Source organism: Pseudophryne corroboree, chromosome 6 (assembly GCF_028390025.1).
Source record: "Pseudophryne corroboree isolate aPseCor3 chromosome 6, aPseCor3.hap2, whole genome shotgun sequence".
Classification (NCBI taxonomy): Eukaryota; Metazoa; Chordata; class Amphibia; order Anura; family Myobatrachidae; genus Pseudophryne; species Pseudophryne corroboree.
The window spans coordinates 365130360-365155971 of NC_086449.1; the positions used below are offsets into that span (position 1 = coordinate 365130360).

Consider the following 25612-nt stretch of genomic DNA (forward strand, 5'->3'; position numbering starts at 1 on the left):
CGTGGCTCCGGATTGGCCAAGAAGAACTTGGTACCCGGAGCTGCAAGAGATGCTCACGGAGGACCCGTGGCCTCTACCTCTAAGGAAGGACCTGCTCCAGCAGGGACCTTGTCTGTTCCAAGACTTACCGTGGCTGCGTTTGACGGCATGGCGGTTGAACGCCGGATCCTGAAGGAAAAAGGCATTCCAGATGAAGTCATCCCTACCCTGATCAAGGCCAGGAAGGATGCAACTGCAAAACATTATCATCGCATTTGGCGAAAATATGTTGCGTGGTGTGAGGCCAAGAAGGCCCCTACGGAGGAATTTCAACTGGGTCGTTTCCTACATTTCCTGCAAGCAGGATTGTCTATGGGCCTAAAATTAGGATCCATTAAGGTTCAAATTTCGGCCCTGTCGATCTTCTTCCAGAAAGAACTGGCTTCAGTGCCTGAAGTTCAGACGTTTGTCAAAGGGGTACTGCATATACAGCCTCCTTTTGTGCCTCCAGTGGCACCTTGGGATCTCAATGTAGTTTTAGGGTTCCTAAAATCACATTGGTTTGAACCACTTGCCACAGTGGATTTGAAATATCTCACATGGAAAGTGGTAATGCTGTTGGCCCTGGCTTCAGCCAGGCGCGTATCAGAATTGGCGGCTTTATCCTATAAAAGCCCTTACCTGATATTTCATTCGGATAGGGCGGAATTGAGGACTCGTCCTCAATTTCTCCCTAAGGTGGTTTCAGCGTTTCACATGAATCAACCTATTGTGGTACCTGTGGCTACTAGGGACTTGGAGGACTCCAAGTTGCTGGACGTAGTCAGGGCCCTGAAAATATATGTTTCCAGGACGGCTGGAGTCAGAAAATCTGACTCGCTGTTTATACTGTATGCACCCAACAAGCTGGGTGCTCCTGCTTCTAAGCAGACGATTGCTCGTTGGATTTGTAGTACAATTCAACTTGCACATTCTGTGGCAGGCCTGCCACAGCCAAAATCAGTTAAAGCCCATTCCACAAGGAAGGTGGGCTCATCTTGGGCGGCTGCCCGAGGGGTCTCGGCTTTACAACTTTGCCGAGCAGCTATTTGGTCAGGGGCAAACACGTTTGCTAAATTCTACAAATTTGATACCCTGGCTGAGGAGGACCTGGAGTTCTCTCATTCGGTGCTGCAGAGTCATCCGCACTCTCCCGCCCGTTTGGGAGCTTTGGTATAATCCCCATGGTCCTTACGGAGTTCCCAGCATCCACTAGGACGTCAGAGAAAATAAGAATTTACTTACCGATAATTCTATTTCTCGTAGTCAGTAGTGGATGCTGGGCGCCCATCCCAAGTGCGGATTGTCTGCAATACTTGTATATAGTTATGGTTACAAACAAATCGGGTTGTTTATTGTTGGAAGCCATCTTTTCAGAGGCTCCTACGGTTATCATACTGTTAACTGGGTTCAGATTACGAGTTGTACGGTGTGATTGGTGTGGCTGGTATGAGTCTTACCCGGGATTCAAGATCCTTCCTTATTATGTACGCTCGTCCGGGCACAGTATCTTAACTGAGGCTTGGAGGAGGGTCATAGGGGGAGGAGCCAGTGCACACCAGCTAGTCTAAAGCTTTTACTTTTTTGTGCCCAGTCTCCTGCGGAGCCGCTATTCCCCATGGTCCTTACGGAGTTCCCAGCATCCACTACGGACTACGAGAAATAGAATTATCGGTAAGTAAATTCTTATTTTTTGTCTCTTATTACCAAAAATACATATTGGTCACAGTGTGATGCAACTAGGATGCACCAGAACTGTGCTGATTAATTTGATATGTGACACTTGTATATCTGTGTGCAACAGAGTCTCTGAATCAGTATATGAAGTGTTAGTGTAGCAGCCGCAGTTTTTTTCCATGAGGACGCAATGCCAGCAACAACGAGCGGCTGTTGGGGTAGGGGAGCTGGGCCTTGCTTTCTGCATGTTCAATAGATCTGAGGAGGAGACAAACGACCCACGGGTGCGCACGTTGCATCGTTTACATGCCCACACATGGACCGTTTTTAAACTGTGTTGTTCCAATCGGTCGGAAACGCTCATATTGTTAAAAAAAAAAAACAACTCATACCGTGGATGGGCACCTTTTTTAATGTTCAGTATTGTTTTAGATTGCTTAGCACAGCAGTCATGCCCAAGTATACAGGAAACAATGGGATGGGAGTACCTTGTGTGACAGCTTAATTTTTCAGAGAGACCCGAGGCTCCCAACTTTTAGCATTTCTCTGAGTGTATTGTCCGTCTGAATATCTGTACAATATTCAGCTGCAAGAAGTTACAAGATATTGTTTTCTTTGCTTTGATATGTATGAGGGGATATTCCTTCTGAATGTCCCGTCATATAAGTAGTTTATCAAAGTGTGTCAGTCAGCAGCTGTCAGTATAATATCTGTATAGATTAGCAGTATCAGAACATACTCCAGAAAACAAGATCACCTCTGTGCCCTGCCAGGCTCTTCATGAGATTGCAGCTCTCCAGTAGCTATCTTGACAGGCTGACTCCTATGAGATTGGTAGGAGGTGCAGTCACTTCTAGCATTAATGTAGGTTAAGTGGAACCTGTGTCTGAAATAAGAGTGGCTTGAAAATAAGGCTTGTGTCCATAGGAGTATTAAATTATGACCTATAATAAAGGTAATGTTTACTAACTGTTCAAAGGTGCATTTTTACACTAATACTAAAAAATCAAAGTATTTGCACTGAACTAAGCGAAAACTGAATAGATGGTGATAAAATATTTTTTTTTTTTTACTGTAAGCTTACACCTGTGGAAAGTGTTAATCATATTAAGGATAGAGCCTGATTTTATTTTGTAGAGACTATTTGCTTTATTCTTCACATAGCTGTAAAATGTTGCAAGTCTCAGATGGTTTTGGCTACAAGTTTAAAATCCCATAACTCACAGTGCGAACTGAGTCACCAATATTTGGGTGTAGCATGGTATGCCGGCGGCCGGGCTCCCGGCGACCAGCATACCGGTGCCGGGAGCCCGACCGCCGGTATACCGACAGCGTGGCGAGCGCAAATGAGCCCCTTGCGGGCTCGCTGCGGGCACGGTGGCGCCCTACGCACACCACTCTATTTTATTCTCCCTCCAGGGGGGTCGTGGACCCCCACGAGGGAGAAAGTGTCGGTATGTCGGGATTCCGGCGCCGGTATACTGTGCGCCAGGATCCCGACAGTCGGCATACTGAAGACCACCCCCAAAATGTAGTTATAAAACCTTTTTAATGCACAATTGCATCCGTGTATGGTAAAGCAAAAGTGGAACTCTAATATTAAATGACAAGAATGGGACATAGTTAGCCCTCTACACTTATCTGATCATAGTTACCTACAGTTGTGCTCATAAGTTTACATACCCTAGCAGAATTTGATTTTCTGGCCATTTGTCAGAGAATATGAATGATAACTCACAAACTTTTCTTTCACTCATGGTTAGTGGTTGGGTGCAGAGGCGTAACTAGGGGTTTTGGAGCCCAGGGCAAGATCAAAAATGGCGCCCCCTCCCCCCCCCAAAAAAAAAAAAAAAATAAATAAAATACAAAAGGAAAGTATGTGCGCATGCTAATGGCGATGTGCCAACATGACACGCCAGCTGTTTAGATCATACTGGGAACATTCTTTTCAATTCCACATGCACCTTACCATCACCATCTCCTACACAAATAGGTGTCACTTTGTATAAAGATGTCAGGGTGTGTTTGTGTAGATGTAGGTGCAGTGGTCGAAGTTTAATTTTTGAAGGGGGGGTATGAAAAAGTGGAGGTTTGAATTATGCGCGCGCTCTGGAAAAGGGAACGTGGCCACTCAGAAGAGGGCGTGGCCTTCAGTGTAGTAGGACCCATTATACTATCTAGTACTGGTGACCCTTTCATATTATAACACACGGTAGAAGCCGAAATTCACATTATAGAGTGAGGGGATCCAACCCCCTTAATTAACCAGGCCTGTGGGGCACTGTGGTGAGGGGAGCCTACCCCCTTAATCGACTAATTGCAGAGTTTAGCAGCGGACGGGTTGCAGCGGTTTCTCACCTCAAGATGCGGCACTTCTGCCACCTCCGACACTCCACATCTTCGGCGCCACCCGGGATGCAGAGCACCGCACCGGGGATGCACCCTTTTCAGTGTGGTCTGCTGCGCTCCAAAGGGGAATCTTCTCTCCTGCTGCAGGATCCCGATCTGCGCCATCCTCCCCGCTGTTCCGTGCCGTCTTCTTTAAGCCAGCCAGGGTCTTCTGCCGGTGCTCCCATCGCTGGTCAGTCTCCTCCCTTGCTGCAGTGTCCCGGTCCACCGAAGGTTGGATGTCCTTCCCTGGTCCTGCGTCTGGCTATACTCCTCTTCTGCGGCATTTTCTCCACTCAGCGCAGACGGCTCTGGTCGCTTCGGTGACCGGTGCAGGCGTGAATCCTCCAGGGCCTCCTTCCTACGTGCTGCTGCTGTCTGCTAATTAAAAAATAAGTTGGTTACGCCTCTGGTCGTCACTCACTCGGCACACCATCACCTCCCCCTGCGTCGTCACTCGGCACACCATCACCTCCCCCTGCGTCGTCACTCGGCACACCATCACCTCCCCCTGCGTCGTCACTCGGCACACCATCACCTCCCCCTGCGTCGTCACTCGGCACACCATCACCTCCCCCTGCGTCGTCACTCGGCACACCATCACCCCCCCCTGCGTCGTCACTCGGCACACCATCACCTCCCCCTGCGTCGTCACTCGGCACACCATCACCTCCCCCTGCGTCGTCACTCGGCACACCATCACCTCCCCCTGCGTCGTCACTCGGCACACCATCACCTCCCCCTGCGTCGTCACTCGGCACACCATCACCTCCCCCTGCGTCGTCACTCGGCACACCATCACCTCCCCCTGCGTCGTCACTCGGCACACCATCACCTCCCCCTGCGTCGTCACTCGGCACACCATCACCTCCCCCTGCGTCGTCACTCGGCACACCATCACCTCCCCCTGCGTCGTCACTCGGCACACCATCACCTCCCCCTGCGTCGTCACTCGGCACACCATCACCTCCCCCTGCGTCGTCACTCGGCACACCATCACCTCCCCCTGCGTCGTCACTCGGCACACCATCACCTCCCCCTGCGTCGTCACTCGGCACACCATCAGTTGGGAAATCCTAGGGTTAGTAACTGACTTTTGGAATTTCTTGTTATAGTTCGAAGACCGGCTACCACAAAATGGATGATACTTCTCAGGTCTCATCCACTGTCAATCTTCCATTAGTTCTAAATTATCACTAACAGGAAAATAGAAGAATAAATCTCATTGTCTCTGCTTCCCTTGTGTGTGTGGGACAGTGTGTGTTTGTCAATTTTTGCAGTCCAGTGTGTGTGGGGGAGGGGAAAGTATGAGAATGTGTGTGTAGTCTGAGTGGGTGTGTGTGGAGTTTGGGGGTGGCCAGTCTGTGTGTGTAATCTACAGATTATACACACAGACTGGCCACACACACACTTAACACACACGCACACTATACTGTACCGCATCCCCCTCCCGACAGTAAACTACTACTACTGCTGCCGCCGCCTGCCTGCTCACCTGCCGCCTCCGAGGCCGCGCGCGCACCTCCGCAATTATACACTGCTTGGGGGGAAGGGGGGGAGTAGGGGGAGGCTCCTTCCTAGCTGCTGCTGCTGCCTGTACAGTGTGACGGGCACAGCGGCTGGGGAGCCAGGGAGAGCCTGCCGGCGGAAACCCTGTCGCATGGGGCGAGCGGGCTGTGCGGGTGGCGACCCCCTCTGCTGGGGCTGCCACGGCGCCCAGGGCACGTGACCTGCTCTCCCCATGCTAGTTACGCCTCTGGTTGGGTGATGCCATTTATTCTCAAACAACTGTGTTTACTCTTTTTAAATCATGACAACAGAAACTACCCAAATGACCCTGATCAAAAGTTTACATACCCCAAGTTCTTAATACCGTGTATTGCCCCCTTTAGCATCAATGACATCTTGAAGTCTTTTGTGGTAGTTGTAGATGAGGCTCTTTATTTTCTCAGATGGTAAAGCTGTCCATGCTTCTTGGCAAAAAGCCTCCAGTTCCTGTAAATTCTTGGGCTGTCTTGCATGAACTGCACGTTTGAGATCTCCCCAGAGTGGCTCAATGATATTGAGGTCAGGAGACTGAGATGACCATTCCAGAGCCTTCACTTTATTCTGCTGTAGCCAATGACAGGTCGACTTGGCCTTGTGTTTTGGATCCTTGTCATGTTGGAACGTCCAAGCACGTCCCATGCGCAGCTTCCGGGCTGATGAGTGCAAATTTTCCTCCAGTATTTTCTGGTAACATGCTGCATTCAACTTGCCATCAATTTTGACCAAGTTTCCAGTGCCTTTGTAGCTCACACATCCCCAAAAAATCAGCGATCCACCTCTGTGTTTCACAGTAGGAATGGTGTACCTTTCATCATAGGCCTTGTTGACTCCTCTCCAAATGTAACGTTTATGGTTGTGGCCAAAAAGTTAAATTTTGGTCTCATCACTCCAAATGACTTTGTTCCAGAAGTTTTGAGGCTTGTCTCTGTGCTGTTTGGAGTATTGTAAGCGGGATGCTTTGTGGCATTTGCGTAGTAATGGCTTTCTTCTGGCGACTCGGCCATGCAGCCCATTTTTCTTCAAATGCCTCTGTGCATCTTGAAACAACCACACCACTTTTTTTCAGAGAGTCCTGTATTTCAGCTGAAGTTATTTGTGGATTTTTCTTTGCATCCTGAACAATTTTCCTGGCAGTTGTGGCTGAATTTTTTGTTGGTCTACCTGACCGTGATTTGGTTTCCACAGAATCCCTCATTTTCCACTTCTTAATTAGAGTTTGAACACTGCTGATTGGCATTCTCAATTGCTTGGATATCTATTTATATCCCTTTCCTGTTTTATACAGTTCAATTACCTTTTCCCGCAGATCCTTTGACAATTCTTTGCTTTCCCCATGACTCAGAATCCAGACACGTCAGTGCAGCACTGGATGAAAGATGCAAGGGTCTTTCAGGAGTCCAGAAACTCGCTGACCTTTTACACACACACACACACACACACACACACACACACACACACACACACACACACACACACACACACACACACACACTCTACAAACAAACAGATCACAGGTGAGGATGGTTACCTTTAGTAGCCATTCAAACCCGTTTGTGTCAATTTGTGTGCATGTTATCAGGCCAAAATCTCCAGGGTATGTAAACTTTTGATCAGGGTCATTTGAGTAGTTTCTGTTGTCATCATGATTTAAAAAGAGTAAACAGTTGTTTGACAATAAATGGCTTCACCCAACCACTAACCATGAGTGAAAGAAAAGTTTGTGAGTTATCATTCATATTCTTTGACAAATGGCCAGAAAATCACAAATTCTGCTAGGGTATGTAAACTTATGAGCACAATTGTATATTACATCCTTTGCAGTAATGAGGTAGTAAAGCAGAGTACCTGGTCAACTTGGGTTTCTTTGAAGAACATTTTTACTATGCAGTGCGAAGTTGATTCCTTTATTCATGTATCCTTTCCTGAAGTCTGTAGACTGAAGCAGGATGTACTCCTTGCATGAATAAGTGATAAAATAGGCCATGATGAGTTGCTTCATCAGCAGTTTTGTTTTCCCTGTAGGCCAGGGTAATACCAGTCATTGTGCAAGGGTGATGCTATTGCATTGGTGAGAGAAACACACATGATAAGTTTTGTTTGGAATATCCCTTTATAGCGTATACTATTTAACACATAGTGGTATATTCAGTTGGTGTCTGATCCTTTCCGACGGAAAGGATACGACATCTCCGTATTCAATAAGCGGACAAATCCAACAGTATTTGGCCGTTCCTGACGATGCCAATCCCACTTTTTTTTTTTAAAGTCTTATTGACATTGTTGGAAACGGGGCTAAAACCTGTCTGATTTGGCCGCGCTTCCGACAAAACACGTGGATCTGTGGCTAAACTGCCGATCCATGTGTTTTCCGACAGTCCAAATTGCTGACTTGTCGGAAAAATGGCAGGGGGATTGAATAGGTCGGAACAGTTTCCGACCTTAAAGTCGGAAACTGCTGTCTTTCTGACAAGACGGCAGTTCCGACAATTAAATACCCCCCATAGAGTGCACCCCAAAAGGTCCAGCCATCATAAAAACCTTGGCTTCTAAATGACTGACATTCTCTGACCACTTTACCTATTGTGATGTTGGCATTACTGGGAACGGATCTTGATTTTGTCTGCATTTATTAAAAAAAAATAAAAAAATAAAGGTTTAGTTTGAGCATAAATCAAAGGTGTCCAAACTCCTTTCTTGGAGTGCTATATTTAGAAAATGATTTTAAATGTGAACAAAAATGTTGTGGTACTCAGTACAGTCACCCAGCAACTAGGTAAGGGTTCTTTGCGTAGTAAAGTATTATATATTTTTGTTTCAGAATATCTTGAAATGTATTTTTAATGTTTTTAGATTGTAGTTTTTCTCTCATTGTAATGAGAATGGCATTTTGGTGCTATAATGACACTGTCCATAATTCATAATATTCCACACAACACTACCACAATTTATATGCCCCATGACAGTGTCCCCAACTGACAATATACCATACATCTAATTCATAACATGCCTCAGAGTACTGGCCCCAATGACACAGTGCCAATTCATGTGCCATACTATACATCTGTTCACCAATTCATAAACCACACACTGCCCTCAATTCCATATATGCTGCACAGTATTGCCCCAATTCATAAGCCACTCAGCGGTACTCCCAGTTTATATTAAGCGTGAGAACAGTGCCCCAATTCATATTATGCTAAACATCTGTGCCACAACACAATTCAAAATATGCCAATCAGCTGTGCTCCCATTAGCCATATAGCAGTGGCCCCAATTTCAGAATAAGCTACATAGCAGTGTCCCAACAAAAAAATGCACACAGTTGTGTGCATATGCAGATCACCAGCTGTGGAGTTGTACTGATTGTTGATCATGTAATTCAGATCCAATCTGAAATGGCCACAGATGACAATAATCCAAGATTGCCACCTACAATGTGTGGATTTCTCATTTTATATCTGAAAGTAGAAATTGAAGTTCATCACAGCCCACTTCTGCTTGGCAAGTGCCTGTCATTTTTTTTTTTACTGACCTCCAACAAAACAATTTCCGGTGTCATACTAGATGCATTTCTGAACATCATAGTAGTTTCCTGGTTATATATCCTTTTCTCATTGCATAATGCCAAATAAACAAAACGATTTAGCAGTTCAACAATTTAACACATGGTGAAATGTCCCATACAGCCAATTGCCTGTCAAACTGTGGGTGCTGGGATAGTCCTGGGGATAGAAGCAGGGCCGGATCTAGGGGGGGGGGGGGGCGAAGGGGGCGCCCCCCCTAGCACAGTCATAGCCACGCCCACTTTTGAGCAGAAGAGAGCTCTCCGGGGAGAGCATGAGGCAGAACGATGTGCTGCAGCTTATACCACAGCAGCACAGAGGAGCCAGGAGAGCAAGGGTTACAGAGCATTTGCCCCTCACTTGCTGGTGTGTGGGTACTAGGGCTAATAAATACAATTACCCCATAGCACAGTCACATGTACATAGAACAATCACAAAGCTCTATTTCAGTCTCACTCAAAAAGTTCAGTCAGAATTGAGAGAGGAGGAGTTAGGATTGCAGATGGGAGGAGTTGGGACTGTAGAGGGAGGAGTCAAGATTAAACAGTAAACCGCCCCCCCTAAAGAAAAGTCTAGATCCGTCCCTGGATTGAAGCTGTGTTACCCAAAAACTGGTTCCCTGAGACTTGCATAGTTAGGAACGGAGATCACTGGACACTGAAATGAGCATGACCGTTTTGCAGAAAAAAATACATGATGCAAGTTCATCAGAATTGCATGACCAACAGAAGAATTGGCATGTTATATATAAAAATATCAGAGAAGACCGGCACAAGACTATGGAAGCAAATGTCCATGCCTGAGAACTTACAGTTTATAAGTAGAGGTGACTAACATTAAGATAGTTGGCATAGTGGTCAATGAAATAACTATGGACAGTGTTCACTCTAGGAGTGAAAAGGGGCAGGGCGCCGGACTCCGGGGGCACATGTGCGTGCGCGCCCGAAACGGGGCGCGGCCACACAAATTAGGGGGTGTGGCCACGCCTACGTCATTTTAGGGGCGAGGCGGCGCGGCCACAGACGCTACTATAGAGAGCGTCTGTGGCCGGCGACGTCACTGTTGGGGGCGTGCTCAGCACCTCCGTCGGTGCTGGGCTTCCCCCAGCCCTCTCCCAATGCGTGAATGGATGCCGCGCGCATGCGCACGGCATCTATACACGCCGGGAGGGCAGGAAGCGGGCGGCTGTTCTAGCAGGGCGCCGCAAAAGGGGCAGGGCGGGTTTTGCCTGCTAAAAAACGGGCAGGGCGCGGCGCCCTGCTAAAACAGCCTAGAGTGAACACTAATGGAGAAGGGGGGAGGTAAAGCATTCAGGCGAGTCATGGTTCCTCTAGGGGCCAAGAACGTCTTGAGGGCTGAGATGTAGCCGGGGGATAAAAGTTGTAAGGGCCAAGTGGTGTGGGCGCCTGGATGATCAGGAACATTGCTGGTTCATACTGTGGTCTTGAATGTCAGGACCAGTCATGTTTTGGAGAGGTTAAAAAGGTGCAAGGGCCTGCATGGCTTAGGTGGTCCTGCTGGTGCATAGTCCCAGGTGGAATATACAGCAGTTTTTTTTTATATATGTAACAATTTTCACACTTATTTTTCACCGCTGTAACAATAATGCATGCAGTATCTGCTCTGATCTATCCAACTTTCTAACACCCTTCACTTTCCTCGCAAGTGTGATGCCTTGGGGTGGTTCTAGCTGGGCTGTTTTTGGGGGGTGTCCCACACCCTAGACTTGAACCCTTAGAATGTTAGGATCTTACCCGACTATGAGGTTACCGTGAAGTGGTGTAATCTTGGCAAGCCTGTAATCTTGGCAAACATTATGCGAAAAGCCTCATAATTTTATTCAAATTAGTAATGTTTGAATAGTGCACCTGCACTCGTTCTCTTTGTGTATGACACTACATGTCTCAGCAAGGTAGCGCTTCTCATTACTAGCAGTTAGGGTGTGCAGTCTAGGGCCCCTTCCCTATTTGGAGTATACAGTAGGTATGGCAAAGTTTTGGTGTATAGGAAATGGACAATCAATCAGTTCCCCAAATGAACATGGGACCCAGCAGCTCTCAAGGCTAACATTGATCATAGGCATTGTGGGAGTCAAATAAAGCCTGAGGTCTGCTGAGGGGTCATAGTTGATCAAAGCCTAGATTGGTGATACCTCTGAGTGAGTTTGGGCATTCACCCAGCCTGTGACTAAGCTTGTAATGCCTGTAAGGACCAAATTTGTGAGGTCTTTGAAAAAAAACAAAAAAAAAACCCTCCTAGCACACAGGATAAAATTTTGTTTGCATTTAAATGTAGTGTTTTTTTCTCTAAAAGGATGTTTATGATCTCCAACTTTGTTATTTACAGATAGCTATAGTCCTACTTCAGTGTAGAGCAAACAATGAAACTGGATAAATCTATTACTTTCTCCCTTCACCACTTACGAAACATCTATATTTCTTTACAACTCTGCATGAACCTTGCATAGCTTTGTACTCATGTGCACTTTGCTCCAGCTGCAGAATGTTTCTAGGCATAATGACTGAACATACATATGGCAGCACTAATCTGCTGTATAAGTTTGGAGCTCTGTGGGTCTTTAAAACCACTTCAGTTGCTGTCTATAGCCTTCCGTTCAAGCTAATGACTCCTCAAACCTTTGCTAAGGGATCAATCTGAAAAACAAGTTTCAAGTAAATGTCTTGTGCTTAAAGTTGGAATGAGCAAACTTGCTCCTATGGGAGTTTGTGTTCTAAATGGGGAGGAGGACATGTTAACGCAGTTATTCTATGTCATCTGTTTTTGTTATAACTTACTGGTAATGTGTTCCAAAAATGTAAAGGTCTTTAACCATTTGTCCCTCATTGCATTGTATACAGGTTGCGGATGCTGCAAAATTGATTATGCAAAATTTTATATTTGTGCTACTTACATGACCTTTTAAAAAGTAGTACTTATGTGGGGTTTATTTTGAAATCTGCTTGAACTAATATTTCAAAGAAATGTAGCTTCTTGAAAGCCTACTTCAGTCAGTTGCGGCCAGAAGTTGTGGTTGAGTTGATGTGCAGGCTTTTTGCTGGAAAGGTAAAATGACCATTTATATCTGCAAATGCAAAAACCTAAATGCCTATACCTCCCCCCACCCCCTCAACCCTGTGTCTATTGCTCTCGTATTAATAGGAAAGCTTAATTCCCTCCACTGTTTACCTGTAAAGCATGCAAATGCTCTATTAAGCATTTAGCTGCATTCCACCCACCTCTAAAACCTGACAGTAGCAGGCAGGGCTTAAAGTGGTCCTGGTGAGGTGGTGGAACTCTTGGAGGAGGACCATGGCGGCACCAGGACCTGAGGAAGGAGTAGGTGGCTGCAGCTCATCAGCAACACTAGTGCCGCCTGTATCATCGATTGACGCAGATGATGGGGTGGGCTTTTCTGTTGGAATTACTGTGCAGGGCAATGGAGGAGGTGGAACTAGTTCCCCCTACCATTACAGGTGGTGGAACTCCGTTCCACCTCGTTCCCCCCCACTTTAACCCCTTTTAGCAGGGACTATTACCACGCCACCGAGCCGCAAGGGGCTTGTTGCGCCCCCTCCGTTGGCATTCTTTCGCCGGGATCCTGCGGTCGGTATGCTGACCGCCGGGATCCCCAGTGGTGGTCACGCATACCCAACCCCTATGTAGTTAAAGCTGCAGAGAACAGGTGCCTAACAGACTCCCCCCATCCCTGGTCCAACATAAACACTTACAAAATTGGCTCTAGTGTACTAAAAAAAGTATCACTTCAACATTGTATCGGAGGATCATTGGCTGCAATTTGTAAAAGCTTGATTTTTTTTTTTTTTTAATCTCCATATTTTGCTGCTATAGCAAACCTTCAAATTTGAGCTCTGAGAGGGACAGCGAAATAGGATTTGTAAAAATCTTGCTTGTCTTTGAGTGGGACACTGTTCCAGTGTGGCACGGAGCCAGCTTGTAATTGTCTTGCCATTTATGTAATGGTATCTTCTTGCTCTGTTTCAAACCGTTTGTTTTTTCTCTGAATAAGAAATGTCCTACAGGCACTTTTTTCCCCTTTTAAAGCTGTTGCTGTTTTTATTTATTAATCATACTGGCGGTTGAGACTATTCCATGCGTATAGGCACAGAAAATAAAGTGAGCTCACTCCTGGAAATGTTAATGCAGCTGCTCTAAGTAACAAGGCTTTAAATAAAATGTATGCACTGCCTCGTGTGACAGTCTTGTCTATCTTATGTAATGTTAGTCTTTACATCAGCCGTATGACAATGGCTGGGAGCGCATAACAGCGCTCCAATGACTACTGCAGCCTTCATTTATCTTTCTTTTAAAAATGAGACCAGTCTGATACTAGGTGACATTCTCCTGGGATCCCACTCAAGTATGGTCATAAGGGTTATGGTGTCTGGGTAGCTGCAAGGTTACGGATGTTGTAGTAGAGATATCTACAGTATATTCCAGAATTGACTAACTCTACCTGGATGTGTTATAATTGTGTTTAATAGGAGTTCTAATATTACTAGCTGTATGGATGGATTGTATTATATACTTATGTTTGGTACCCAGTACTGTAGGCAGTTTACATTAGTCTATCAAAATCCTTTTTATATAGCACCACCAATTACACAGCGTTTTAGAGAACATAAGTTATACACATCAGTTGGGAAACAATGCTACTTGCCTTTCTGTCACATGTTACATCATGATGCTGTGCTCATTAACAACCACAGGAGTGGACGGGTCAGTGTCTTACAGGTTCAGTGCTACTGTATGTCCTCCTGAAGTACTGTGCTGCTGTGAGGCCTAGCACGTTCTCATGTGTTGATCTGTTTACAGTTCTTTATTAGGTTGATTGAGATTAGTAACTGTTTAACTACTAGGTTGGTCTAATGTTATTCATAGCAAAAATACTTTAATAAAAAAAAAAAAAAGAGTAAAAGTATCAATACAGAACATACTTCAAATGTCTCTTAAAGTAAGTCTATTTCTGGCCATCAAAAAGCCTTAAATCTTTTCATAATGCATTTTTCATATTTGGGAGTTTGCTTATTGAACTTTGAAATCGCCAACTCCCATCACTGCTTTACCTGGTCACTGTATTGCGTTGCATCATCTGCTAAGGTCATACCTTCCCTTACAGGGATGCAAATGTAAGAATTGACATAGTACTCTTGACCAAAGAGTGGCAGGCATCCTTCAGTGTGTTTTCCGGACAAGTAATGGTCTATATAAATATACAGTAGGTAATGTTTGTATTGTATGCACAGTACATTGTGGTTTGCTCATCCACATTCACCTATTTATTTTTTCTTCCCCGCAGGATAAAAATAAGAAGCTCCGTCCTCTTTATGACATTCCCTATATGTTTGAAGCCAGAGAATTTCTGCGCAAGAAGCTCGTTGGCAAGAAGGTAAGAAATACTAATTTGTACCTTGTGTAATCAGGCAACAGCGGGTAAAGGTAGAGGTCACACTTTGTGTATCACAGTGACAGTGCTGCATGGTTTGTCCAGTCATTTAAGTGTAGCAAATGAAAGTAAGGCTTATTGCTTGTAAGTGTACCTCCTCACCTATCAATTACAGAAGGGGCATTTGACAATCGATATGGCAAAGTTCCTAATGTGTTAACTATAATTTCTTAGAAAATTAAAATTTCTCCGGTAGGGTCCGCAGGTTATCCCTAGGATAAAAATGGGATATGATGAAGCGACAGTGGATTTGCACCAATCGGTCAAAGCTTTCCCGGCCTCCCAGCATGCAATGGGCCCGTCCATATATCTCCACCTCCTGGCTCAGGAAAATCAGTTTTGTGTTTGGTGCGGCAGGAGCCGGACCATGGTCAGATGGCTGCTGGTTTATAGCAGCCCTAAGCTTTCTTATTTTATCTTTATAGTCTTACTATTTTTTCTTGAGTGATCTTTCTAAACAGCGTCTTTTACGTACCTTAGAGTCACTCCAACAACTCTCCGCCGGGAGACGGTAAGGCATCAGTTCTGCTTAGTAGGGGAATACGGACACAGCCGCACTGTTTTGGGAGGAGTCTACTAAACGGTTGTCGACGCGGCTGCCATCCCGGGTGCACCAGCACTAGGCCTTAGGGATCGGAGGCTCCAGGAATAGTATGAGGCCGCGATCCCTAGGGTTGATGTCGGCAGTGGGGAGTCAGACGCTCTCCTGGTCGCCCCTCCCCCCGGTTCATGACCAGTTTCCTCCGAGTCTCCCGCCATGAACTGTTTCCTGCTTCCGTCTTAGACGCTGTATATGTTGGGGACCCAGTCGCAACATAGGCGGCTGTGTGACTGGTGCATCTGTGTTCACTATAGGTTCATGGAGCAGCAGTGTACACTAGTAGCGTCTGGATCCACTCAGCGTTTGTTAACGTATTGATCGGTACTGGAAGCGAGGTGAGTCTCCCTGTATCCTACTCTACTGAGTACGGGTAATGCAGCACTAAGTCTACTCTCTACCCTTTTGAGTACGAATAGTTAGATAAGTGCCTGTTGTATAGGAGGTCTGTATACATTTACTGTTTCTTTTGCAATGCGTCTGAATACGTTAGATCTGTTTAAACATGATGCAGTAATATGTTCTCCTACATACTTAAAATGTAGTTGATGATGTGCTCATATTGCTTATTATACTAATATATAACATGTGACTGACTGCTAGTGTGATTGCTTACTTTACTATATTTTTCAGTTTTGTTTATTCCGATCCTCAATGCTGGTGCACGGGTAGGGTCGGATTGTATGTCATTTTAAGAAGTTTAAAATGATTAGTCACAAATTGTGTAGTACACTGTGGAGTGTTGATTATTTATCATGTCTAAGAGCGGCAAAGGTTGAGGAAGGTACACTCACAGCAACACCAACACTCATATCATATTTGTCTTGCAAAGCTGTGTTATCCTATCAGGATCTGGTTTAGGATGGTTTGTGTGCAAATTGTTTTAGCTTTCACCAGGTGTTATTGAAAAATACAAGGCAGATTCAGGGGCAGATGGATCCATCTTGGGCTGTTTGCACAGACTTTATCCAGTATAGCTGAACGGATAATTCCTCCAACTCCTGTACCAGGGCTAGGTAACACTGTTGACCCTTACATGCAGCTCCCCACCTATGGTGTTTCACTTCCAGCAGCAGCAGCCTCTCAAAAGAAACAAGCTGATAAGCCAGTGGTAAGTAAATCTTCACCCTCATAGGCTACGCATGATTCAGATGAGAATTCATCGGAAGATGAAAACTCAATTAATTCTACTTCAGCATACGTAGAGGAGGAGGAAGGTCTCAGCTTAGTGGATATAGCGGAGTTAATTAAAGCTATGAAAGCCATTCTGTCCTTCAAAGATTCAGCAGAGCGTGTGTTAAAAACCAAGGCACCTGTGTTTAAATGTCCCAAAACAGTTAAGACTGAGTTTCCAGGGTCAGATCAGCTGACAGAAATCATGGAAGAGGCTTGGGCTCTGCCCAATAAGAAGTTTAGAATTCCTAAGAAATAGAATTCCAATTATCCTCTTCCAGCTGGGGATTGTTTAAAAAGAGGTGGCTCCTAAAGTAGATACGCATGTAATTCGATTAGTGTGAAAATCTACATTACCTTTGCCTTCAACATCATTAAATGATGTCACGGATAGGAGAATGGATGGTTTTCTAAAAATCATTTTTTCTCTCTCTGGGGCAGTCATAAGGCCAGCCATGGCTTCAGCTTGGATGGAAAAGGCAGTGGCTGTCAGTGCTGATGCATTGGAGGGGGATTTTTCAATAGCTTCTAGAGAGCAAAAATCCCATATAGCACATATAAAACAGGCTGCAATGTTCTTGGAAGAAGCAGCATTGGATATGGGTATCCAATGGCATCCGCTTTAACAATAGCTGCTCGCAGAGCAGTTTGGCTATGTATGTGGAAAGCCGGTTCAGAATCTAAGAAGGTTTTGGAATCTTTGCCCTTTCCTGGAGATATCCTTTTTTGGTAAAGAATTGACAGATATTCTGGAGTCAGAAGCAGACTCCGAGAAGGTCAAGTTTCCTTCCACATACAATTTAAATTTCCGGCTTTTCGGCCCTTCCAGTCTCAAGGCAAAGCTAAAGGAAAAAGTGATGGCAAGCAGCTGGTAAGACTAAAGCATTGGGCTACCATAGGACCAGTTGGGAAAACGGATAATACGCCATCAGCCTGATGGTGCGGGCCTCCACCTGGGGACCCCAGGATGGGGGGCCAACTTCAGTTTGCACAGATCTGGCAGCAGTCTACAACAGATGCCTGGGTGCAGGAAGCTGTATCTCTAGGTTATTTGTTTACTTTCAAGACGCACACTCCTTAAAGGTTTTTTTTGTACCAGCCCGTCTCTGGTAGAGATGAAGGCCAGGGCTTTGCTAGAGGCAGTACAGAAATTGCAGTCATTCCAGTTCCTCCTGCACAATGAGGACAGGGTTTTTACCCCAACCTGTTTTTAGTTCAGAAGCCAAAGGGGTTATTTCGGCCCATTCTCAATCTCAAAGTGCTGAACAAATACATTTGGGTACCTTGGTTTCACATGGAGATGTTGCGTTCCATCATTTTGGCCGTGGAGCTAGAGGATTATATGGTATCCCTGGATATACAGGATGCTTACCTACATGTTTCTATAGCACTATCCCAGCAGTGGTATCTCAGTTTTGCTATCCTCCCAACAGCATTTTCAGTTCCAGGCCCCACCTTTTGTGTTAGCCACAGCCCCCAGAGTATTTACCAAGATCATGGTGGTAATGGCAGCTTATCTCCGCCAGCAGGGGATAAGAATATTTTCATACCTCGACGATCTTTCAGTCCTGGCACAGACACAGGCATTGCTCTTATGTCATCTGCAACAGACAATAATGTCTCTGCAGAACCATGGGTCGCTCATAAATTGGGCAAAATATTCTCTGGTTCCGTCACAGTGGATGACTCACTTGGGGGCTGTACTGGATTCAAGTCTTCAGAGAGTAACGTTAGCTCTGAACAAGTTATCCAAGGTTCAGTCAAGGATTCAGGACTTGTTACACAGTCAAGTTATCCATTCCAGCAGCAATTCGCGTGATGGGTTTCATGGTGTCAAAATTCGACATGGTGGAGTATGCCAAATTCCACTCAAGGCCTCTGCAGCATCTGATTCTTGCCAAATGGAATGGGTTGCATCAGACGATAAAAACACAGACTATGGTTCTTACGTTAGAAGTAAGAAGTCATTAGCCTGGTGGCTACAGACATCCCATCTTGACAAGGGGAGACCCTTTTGGATATCAGATTGGGAAATTCTGGCGACAGATGCCAGTCTCCAGGGCTGGGGGGCAGTGTCAGGAAGGTTGTAGTTTTAGGGGCAATGGACAAAGGAAGAAAGTTGCCTGACCATAAATATATTGGAATTTCGGGCCATGTACATGGCACTGATTCAGACAAAGGACATTCTCCAGATCCGCTCTGACAATGTGACGGCAGTAGCATACCTCAACCATCAGGGAGGAACTCGCAGCCGAAAAGCGATGAAGGTGGTAAGTCACATACTCAAGTGGGCAGAACCTAATCATCCAGCCTTGTCTGCAGTGTTCGTTCCGAGAGTCCTAAACTGGGAAGTGGACTTTCTCAGTCAACACGCCATTCATGCATGCGAATGGGCTCTACACCCGGAGGTATTCAAGACTCTAGTAGACAAGTGGAGGTTGCCAGAGATAGATCTCATGGCGTCCCGTCTGAACAACAAAGTGCTCGCATATGGGTCAAGAAAAAAGGTTCCCAGAGCCATCTTTGTGTATGCTCTTTCGGTGAGATAGGACTTTCACCTGGCTTATGTGTTTCCTCCAATCACCTTATTACTCAGGATGGTGAGAAATATAAATCAAGGAAAAGGTGCCGTGATACTAATAGCTCCAGCTTGGCTCAGAAGGCATTGGTACACAGATCTGCAGAGGATGTCGATGGATGTTCCACTTTTGCTCCCTCAACGTCCAGATCTACTGATGCAGGTTCCTTGTTATCACGGACATCTGGATCCGACTGTCTTTGACGGCGTGGCTCTTGAAACGTCTATCTTGAAGTCAAGAGGATTCTCACAATAGGTAATTCCAACTATGATCAGAGCAAGGAAACCTTCCTCAGCTCGCATTTATCACCGAATATGGCAAACCTATATTCATTGGTGCAGTGAACGGAAAATGGACCCTAAGTCTTTCAGAGTTTCCAGGGTCTTAGCATTCATTCAGGCAGGAATGGATAAAGGTTTGAAGGTGGCTTCCTTGAATGTGCAAGTGTCTGCATTGCCAATTTACAAGATGTGCGTACTTTTTTCCAGGGAATGCTGCACATTCAACCTCCTTTTGTTCCTCCTACAGTGCCTTGGGACTTAAGTCTAGTCCTGAAAGCTCTTCAAGTTGCCCCGTCTGAACCACTTAATAAAGTGGATCTTAAATGGTTGACAGCTAAAGTTCTCTTTCTACTGGCTATGGCATCAGCTAGAAGAGTTTCAGATTTAGGGGCATTATCATGTCATTCCCCATTTCTGTTTTTTTTTTTTTATCCAGATAAAGCAGTTCTCAGAGCTACATCTGGGTATCTTCCGAAGGTGGTGTCTAAATTCCAACTTAATGAAGAAATTGTAGTCCTGGCTTTCCAGGTACCGGGCCTTTCTGCGGGAGATGCATCGCTGGATGTGGTCCGTGCATTAAGGATCTACGTGGATCGTACCAGTGCCATCAGAAAGACAGATTCTCTCTACGGATTTCACAAGAGAGGATGGCCTGCTGATAAGCAGACACTGGCAGTATGGCTTCTGATGACTATTTCTGAAGTATATTCTCAGGCTGATCTCCCTGTTCCGGCTAATGTCTCTGCTCACTCTACTCGTAAGGTAGGTCCATCATGGGCAGCACAACAGATATGTAAGGCAGCCACATGGTCTCCATTAACACATTCATTAGACATTATGCCATGGATACTTTTGCCTCTCATGACGCAGAGTTCAGGCAAAGGATTCTCCTGTCCAATCAGGAGCGTACCCACCACTAAATTGCTTTGGGAAATCCCATTGTTATCCTGTGGATAACTTGTGGACCCTGCCGGAGAAATATACGTAACGGTAAGAACAGTATTTCTCCCAAGTCCACAGGGATCCCACCCTGGTGCACCTAATTTGAGGATTCTTTTACTCACTAAACTCTTCCTTGTACGGAAGGGTGTGCATGTGTGTTCTTATCGCCTGATTAGGGCGATCTATGATGCTGCCTTGAGCTTTGGAATACAACTGATTTGCCTGAGCATGGACGCGGGGATATATGGACGGGCCCATTGCATGCTGGGAGGCCGGAAAAGCTTTGACCGATTGGTGCAAATCCGCCGTCTCTTCATATCCCGTTTTTAAACGGTGGATCCTGTGGACTTAGGAGAAAAAATAATAAATATAATAATAAATATCAATGGTAAGTTCTTACCATAACGTATATATTGCAATGAAGAAACATCTAAGCTGCTTATACCACGTAAAGATGGTATCCGATCTATAGCCACTAGGTGGACCTCTTATGGTCGACTGGGTGAAAAGGTCAACATAATGGTCTCCATTAACACAAGTTTAAAAACAAATGGAAACACTCTAAGTCTACCTTCTTTTTTTTTTTTAACCATTCCCATGTCCACTTTTTGACCCTATCGACCTGATGCATGTCGACAATTAGTGGCTGACCTATTGACTGTAGACCTTTTCTAGTGTACATGTAATTCACACCCACAAAGATATAGCTGCTAAAAAGTATAAGCAGGGGCAGAGTGGCCATAGGGCTCATCAGGAAGATTCCTGGTATGCCAGCGTGTCTATGGGGCCCGTTTTGTGTGTTGTCATTTTGGCCTCACCTCCCATATGACAGGCAGCCCACCAGAGTCTGTACACTGCATTGTCCCCATTCACACTTATTCCATCTCTGCAGTACAGTAACTCTGCCATCCAGTGATGCTTCCATGGCTACACGGTATGTGTCGGGACACTACTGCAAAATTTTACAGGGCCACTGTTTGTTCCCAATCTGGCCCTAGTCTCGGACACAACTGCAGCAAAAGACGCAAGTAAGGCGCAATTGTGTACAGTCAGGCCCTATGAGTTGAGATCCCGCCCCTTTCAGCAGACCGCACCCCCATTATGGCTTCTTCCATGAATTTCCCAGGCTGGTTTTCCATCCTAATATGCCCCTAAGTATATGCATGAAGGCGATGGTGTGGTTAAACACAGATGTTATCTTACATCTTTGCTGCAGTCAGGACAAACAGCCCCTTTTGGTACGCCAAGTCGCGTGAGAATTTTTTTAGGCCTCTTAGTGGGTAGTTTTTTTTTTTGCCAAAAAAGCGCACAATGTGAGTAGGACACACGAGACAGTGTTGAAATTTGATGAGACTCTTGTTTATCGGAGTGTGACTGAGTCTCTAAATCTGCACAGAAAGTGCTACAATGAAGCAGCCTGATTTTTTTTCCCTCCCCAATATTAGTTCTGCTCTGTATACAGTCTGTCACCCACAGTAGACAATTGTCATATCACATTACTGTGCACAGTCTCCTCATGCTTCCTAGTCATGTAGCGTTGCGACTAAGACACACTTTCGACAAAAAAAGATGCCCGACGTTGGCAGAGTTGCACAGGACCTGCTGGCTCACTCACGCCAGGCACCTTGCACTGCATTGCATATTGAGACTAGATGTGTGAGGACACATCTGTACAATAACATAGCTTAAGAGGTATACTTATTAATATACAGCAGACTGATTTCTGTCATGGAAAATTAGTGATCGATGCAACTTAAGTTTACTTATGCAGCTGAGCTCGTACTCCAATCCCCTATTGGGTATTGCTGGTTCACACAAGCAGTGCACTGGAATCCCAGATTTAAGTTTACGGTTAAACCCCTTTTCCACTAGCTCAAAAAACACGGGTAAATGCACGGGGGCGCGCATTTACCCGTGTTTTTTGCAAGTGGAAAAGGGTAAACCCGGATCAAGTGATCCGGGAATCCTACCCTGGTAGCTAGCCGGGTTGAACACGTGTTCAACCCGGCTAGCTGTCTAGTGTGAACGGGAGCCGTGTCGAGGTGACACAGCTCCCGTTCACAGTGCATAGGGAAGGCGGCGCTGGGAGATCATGTGATCTCCCTGCGCCGCCCCTGCCGTGTCACTAGAAACGTCACCAACCCGGCATATGCCGGGTTGTGACTGCTAATGGGAAAGGGACCGAGCACGGGTCGCAGCAGGGGGCAGCTCCCGTGTCAGGCTCCCGGCTGCGACCCGTGCTCGTTAGTGGAAAAGGGGTATAAGTCAAAACATAAAAAGGAGTGGTCAAAAAATCAACAGAAAGCAAAATTACAAATAATTGATTTAATATACAATGATGCATCCTGATCTGTTAAATACCACACTGATGTTTAATGCAAACTCGGGCCCCCAGATTTGGGTGGCAATCCTAATGAGGCTTACCTGCCAGTGTGCAAAGAGCTGGACTTAATGATGCATCAGGTACTCTAGGAACACAGTTGGCCTAGGTGCTGTTCCTGCAGTGTGTGAAATCGGTTATAACGATCTGCTGTGTAAAATGAAAAATCAAGACTAGGCTGTCATTAAACGTCCTTAATTGGCGTATAATTAGACATTTTAAGATAATTAGCTGATGCTTATTAACCTTTTTAGCAAACATTGGTTAGTTGCTGGTTCCTTAATGTTCAGATGCATACTGAGCCTTTTGGAGTGCACTGTTCACAGGCCTCATAGTCATGAGATTTGTGATTTGTTCTAGAGGAAATGTATTTACAGGTTTTGTTTTTTTTAACTGCATAGACTTATGCATTTCTACATTTGGGCTGTCTGCCAACAATCTCACACTGGGGGTCTCTTTTATTTTACCTGTCTTTACTAATGAGATGTCACAGCAATGATCAGCACCAAGGCCACACTGTAGAGAAGTAATTATCAACATTTAAAGGATACTGGGACATTTGTTTTTCTGTTCCTCTCAATTTGGTACTTGTATCCAGATACAGTATTGTATACAATATATTTTTGTTTATATTTGCTTGTACAGATGTGTCCCCATACAACTGGGGTCTATATGCTACACTGTGCAGGACACCTGTAGCATTGATAGTAGTTTCTTTGTATCGCAGGCTAAGTGAAACACCTCTCTGTACTAGAGAGGCTGGGCTGCAGCTTTACCCACGCAGGAATTAGTATTAAACACACAGTTGCAGATGACAGCCCAATAGAACGGCATGAGAAGCAGTGGCCGTTGCATTGTAGAACTATTTACACAGGTTCAGACTCAATCGCACACAGATGTACAGATGTTGCACGTCAAATTGATCGATAGAAATCTAGTAAAATAGGTTTCTCGCTGCCAGTTGTTTTTTTTTTTTTTTTTTTATGCAAATAAAACCGCACATTTTGAGCTGGAGAAAGTTGTCTGAAACCTGGTGCTCCAAAAGAGGCTGTTTGGCATGGCTGAAGCCAGTATGTTTGGTATATAAATGGCATTGCATATACAAATGGCAGAACCGCACCATCCAGAGATCACAGCTTGATGAAAAATGGTCAAATTGTCTGGATGACTTTACAGCAGAGCTAAGTGTTAAACTGACACTAGTGTTATACTGGTGTTAAAATTACCTGAAAGGATGCAATTGAAAGGAAAAATATAACAAAATGTTAAAGCCAGGATTGCTTAAACGAAATGTGCAGTCACAAATCAGAATATATACCCCTTTCACATCGCAAATGCCGGGGTACCACCCGGTAATTGGAAACGGGTCCTTGCCAGGTGGGACCCGGCATTTGACCCTAAAAACTGGCTCCCTGACCCGGCAATATGCCGCGTCGGGTTGCCATAGCGGCAGGGGGCGGAGTCTGCCATGGGGGGCGGTGCTGGGAGATGAGCTCATCTCTGTGCCACCTCTCCCTATGTAGTGAACAGGTCCCGGGTCGCATCGCCCAGACAAACCCGTTCACACCGCCACTGACCCGGTATTCAACCCTGGAATAACACTGCTTTATTCCCTGGTTAAATTACTGGGTCAGGTGACCCGGGAATTCGCCATGGGCCCTTTCACATCGCACAGTGACACTTGTAGACCCGGCACTATACTGAGTCAATACCGGGTTATTTGTGCGGTGTGACAGAGTTGTGAATTTCATGATGATGGTATGGTTAAAATGGCGACATTGTCATACTGTTTCCTATAGGGTTAGTGCACCACTTAGGGTTACAGTTGGGGTTCGGGATAGAATTACGTTAAAGACACTGTGCAAAATTCAACAATGTTAATGTTCAGTGTTCACATGGTTTGTCAATAGGTTCAACATAACTAGATTGCAGAAATTAAATTTAACTAATGAATGTTGACCTTTTTGAATGTCTACATAATATATCATGACTCTTAAAGACTAGTTAAAAGAAGTTAAAGAATTTTACAAGCTCGTGATTAGATTTTCATAACATACTATTGAAGTGGGTTGCCGAATTCCTCCCTCACCTTGAATTTGTGGAACCAGTCCTTTATACTTTGCAGAACTGGGCTGCTGACCACTAATCAGGAGCACACCAGACAGCAAGCATGATGACCATCAGGGATGGAGGGGTGCTTTCAGTTTAGTGGGCTCCAAATGATTGCCTCCACCCCATTCTACCAAGCCCAGTCACCCACCCACAATAGTGGTGGTGCTTTTGGCCCAAAATCCCTTACTTTTAAGGCTTTCTAAGTAATAAACCAGTGTCTGTACCCCTAGTAATCATTTCAAAATGGATTATGATTTCAGGGCATTATATAAAGATTTTTAACCTGTAGAATGTTAATATTTATGGGGACCTCAAGTATTCCTTGTGCCCATGATCTAGGTCATAAAAAGCCAGAAGTATAATAGGCATTGTATCTATTTCTAGTAAAATAATTTATGTAAAGCACTACACACTCGGGCCCTACACACTCGGCGATCCACAGCCGAGCTTCCAGACGGTGGATACAAAGTTTCTTCACTCCCCCATCACCCGGTTCCATAGCAGTGCATGCTGATATGGACAAGATTGTCCATATTGGCCTGCATGGATAAGCGACCCGGCACAAACGACTAACGAGCGCATCATTCATCGTTGGTGCCTACACACTGCACGATATGAACGAGTTCTCGTTCATTAATGAACGAGAATGTTCATATCGTGCAATGAGATCTGTATGTGTGTAGGGCCTATTAGTCAGCGTTGTGGGGTACATTTGATGAGGTAACACTTTTATGTGTTTATGAAGGTGTTGAGTTTTTGCTTTGGGCATTTGACGGATTATAGCTTCAGTTCCCAGGTAAGGGCTGTTAGCAATTACTGGCACAATGGTAGTTCCTGGCTTCAGGCAGTTCGATACAGGTATAAAGCAAAGGCTTGGCTCTGAGCAGCC

At 45.2% G+C, this 25612-nt stretch overlaps 1 protein-coding gene across 1 annotated transcript in view; it reads left to right on the top strand.

Moving 5' to 3' along the window:
• The window catches only part of SND1 (staphylococcal nuclease and tudor domain containing 1), a 1401087-nt gene that overhangs the window by 333492 nt on the left and 1041983 nt on the right, over nt 1-25612 (top strand). The window contains exon 11 of the mRNA XM_063926687.1: nt 14512-14601. Within this exon, the coding sequence (XP_063782757.1) occupies nt 14512-14601 (90 nt within the window). The remainder of the gene's footprint in view (nt 1-14511; nt 14602-25612) is intronic.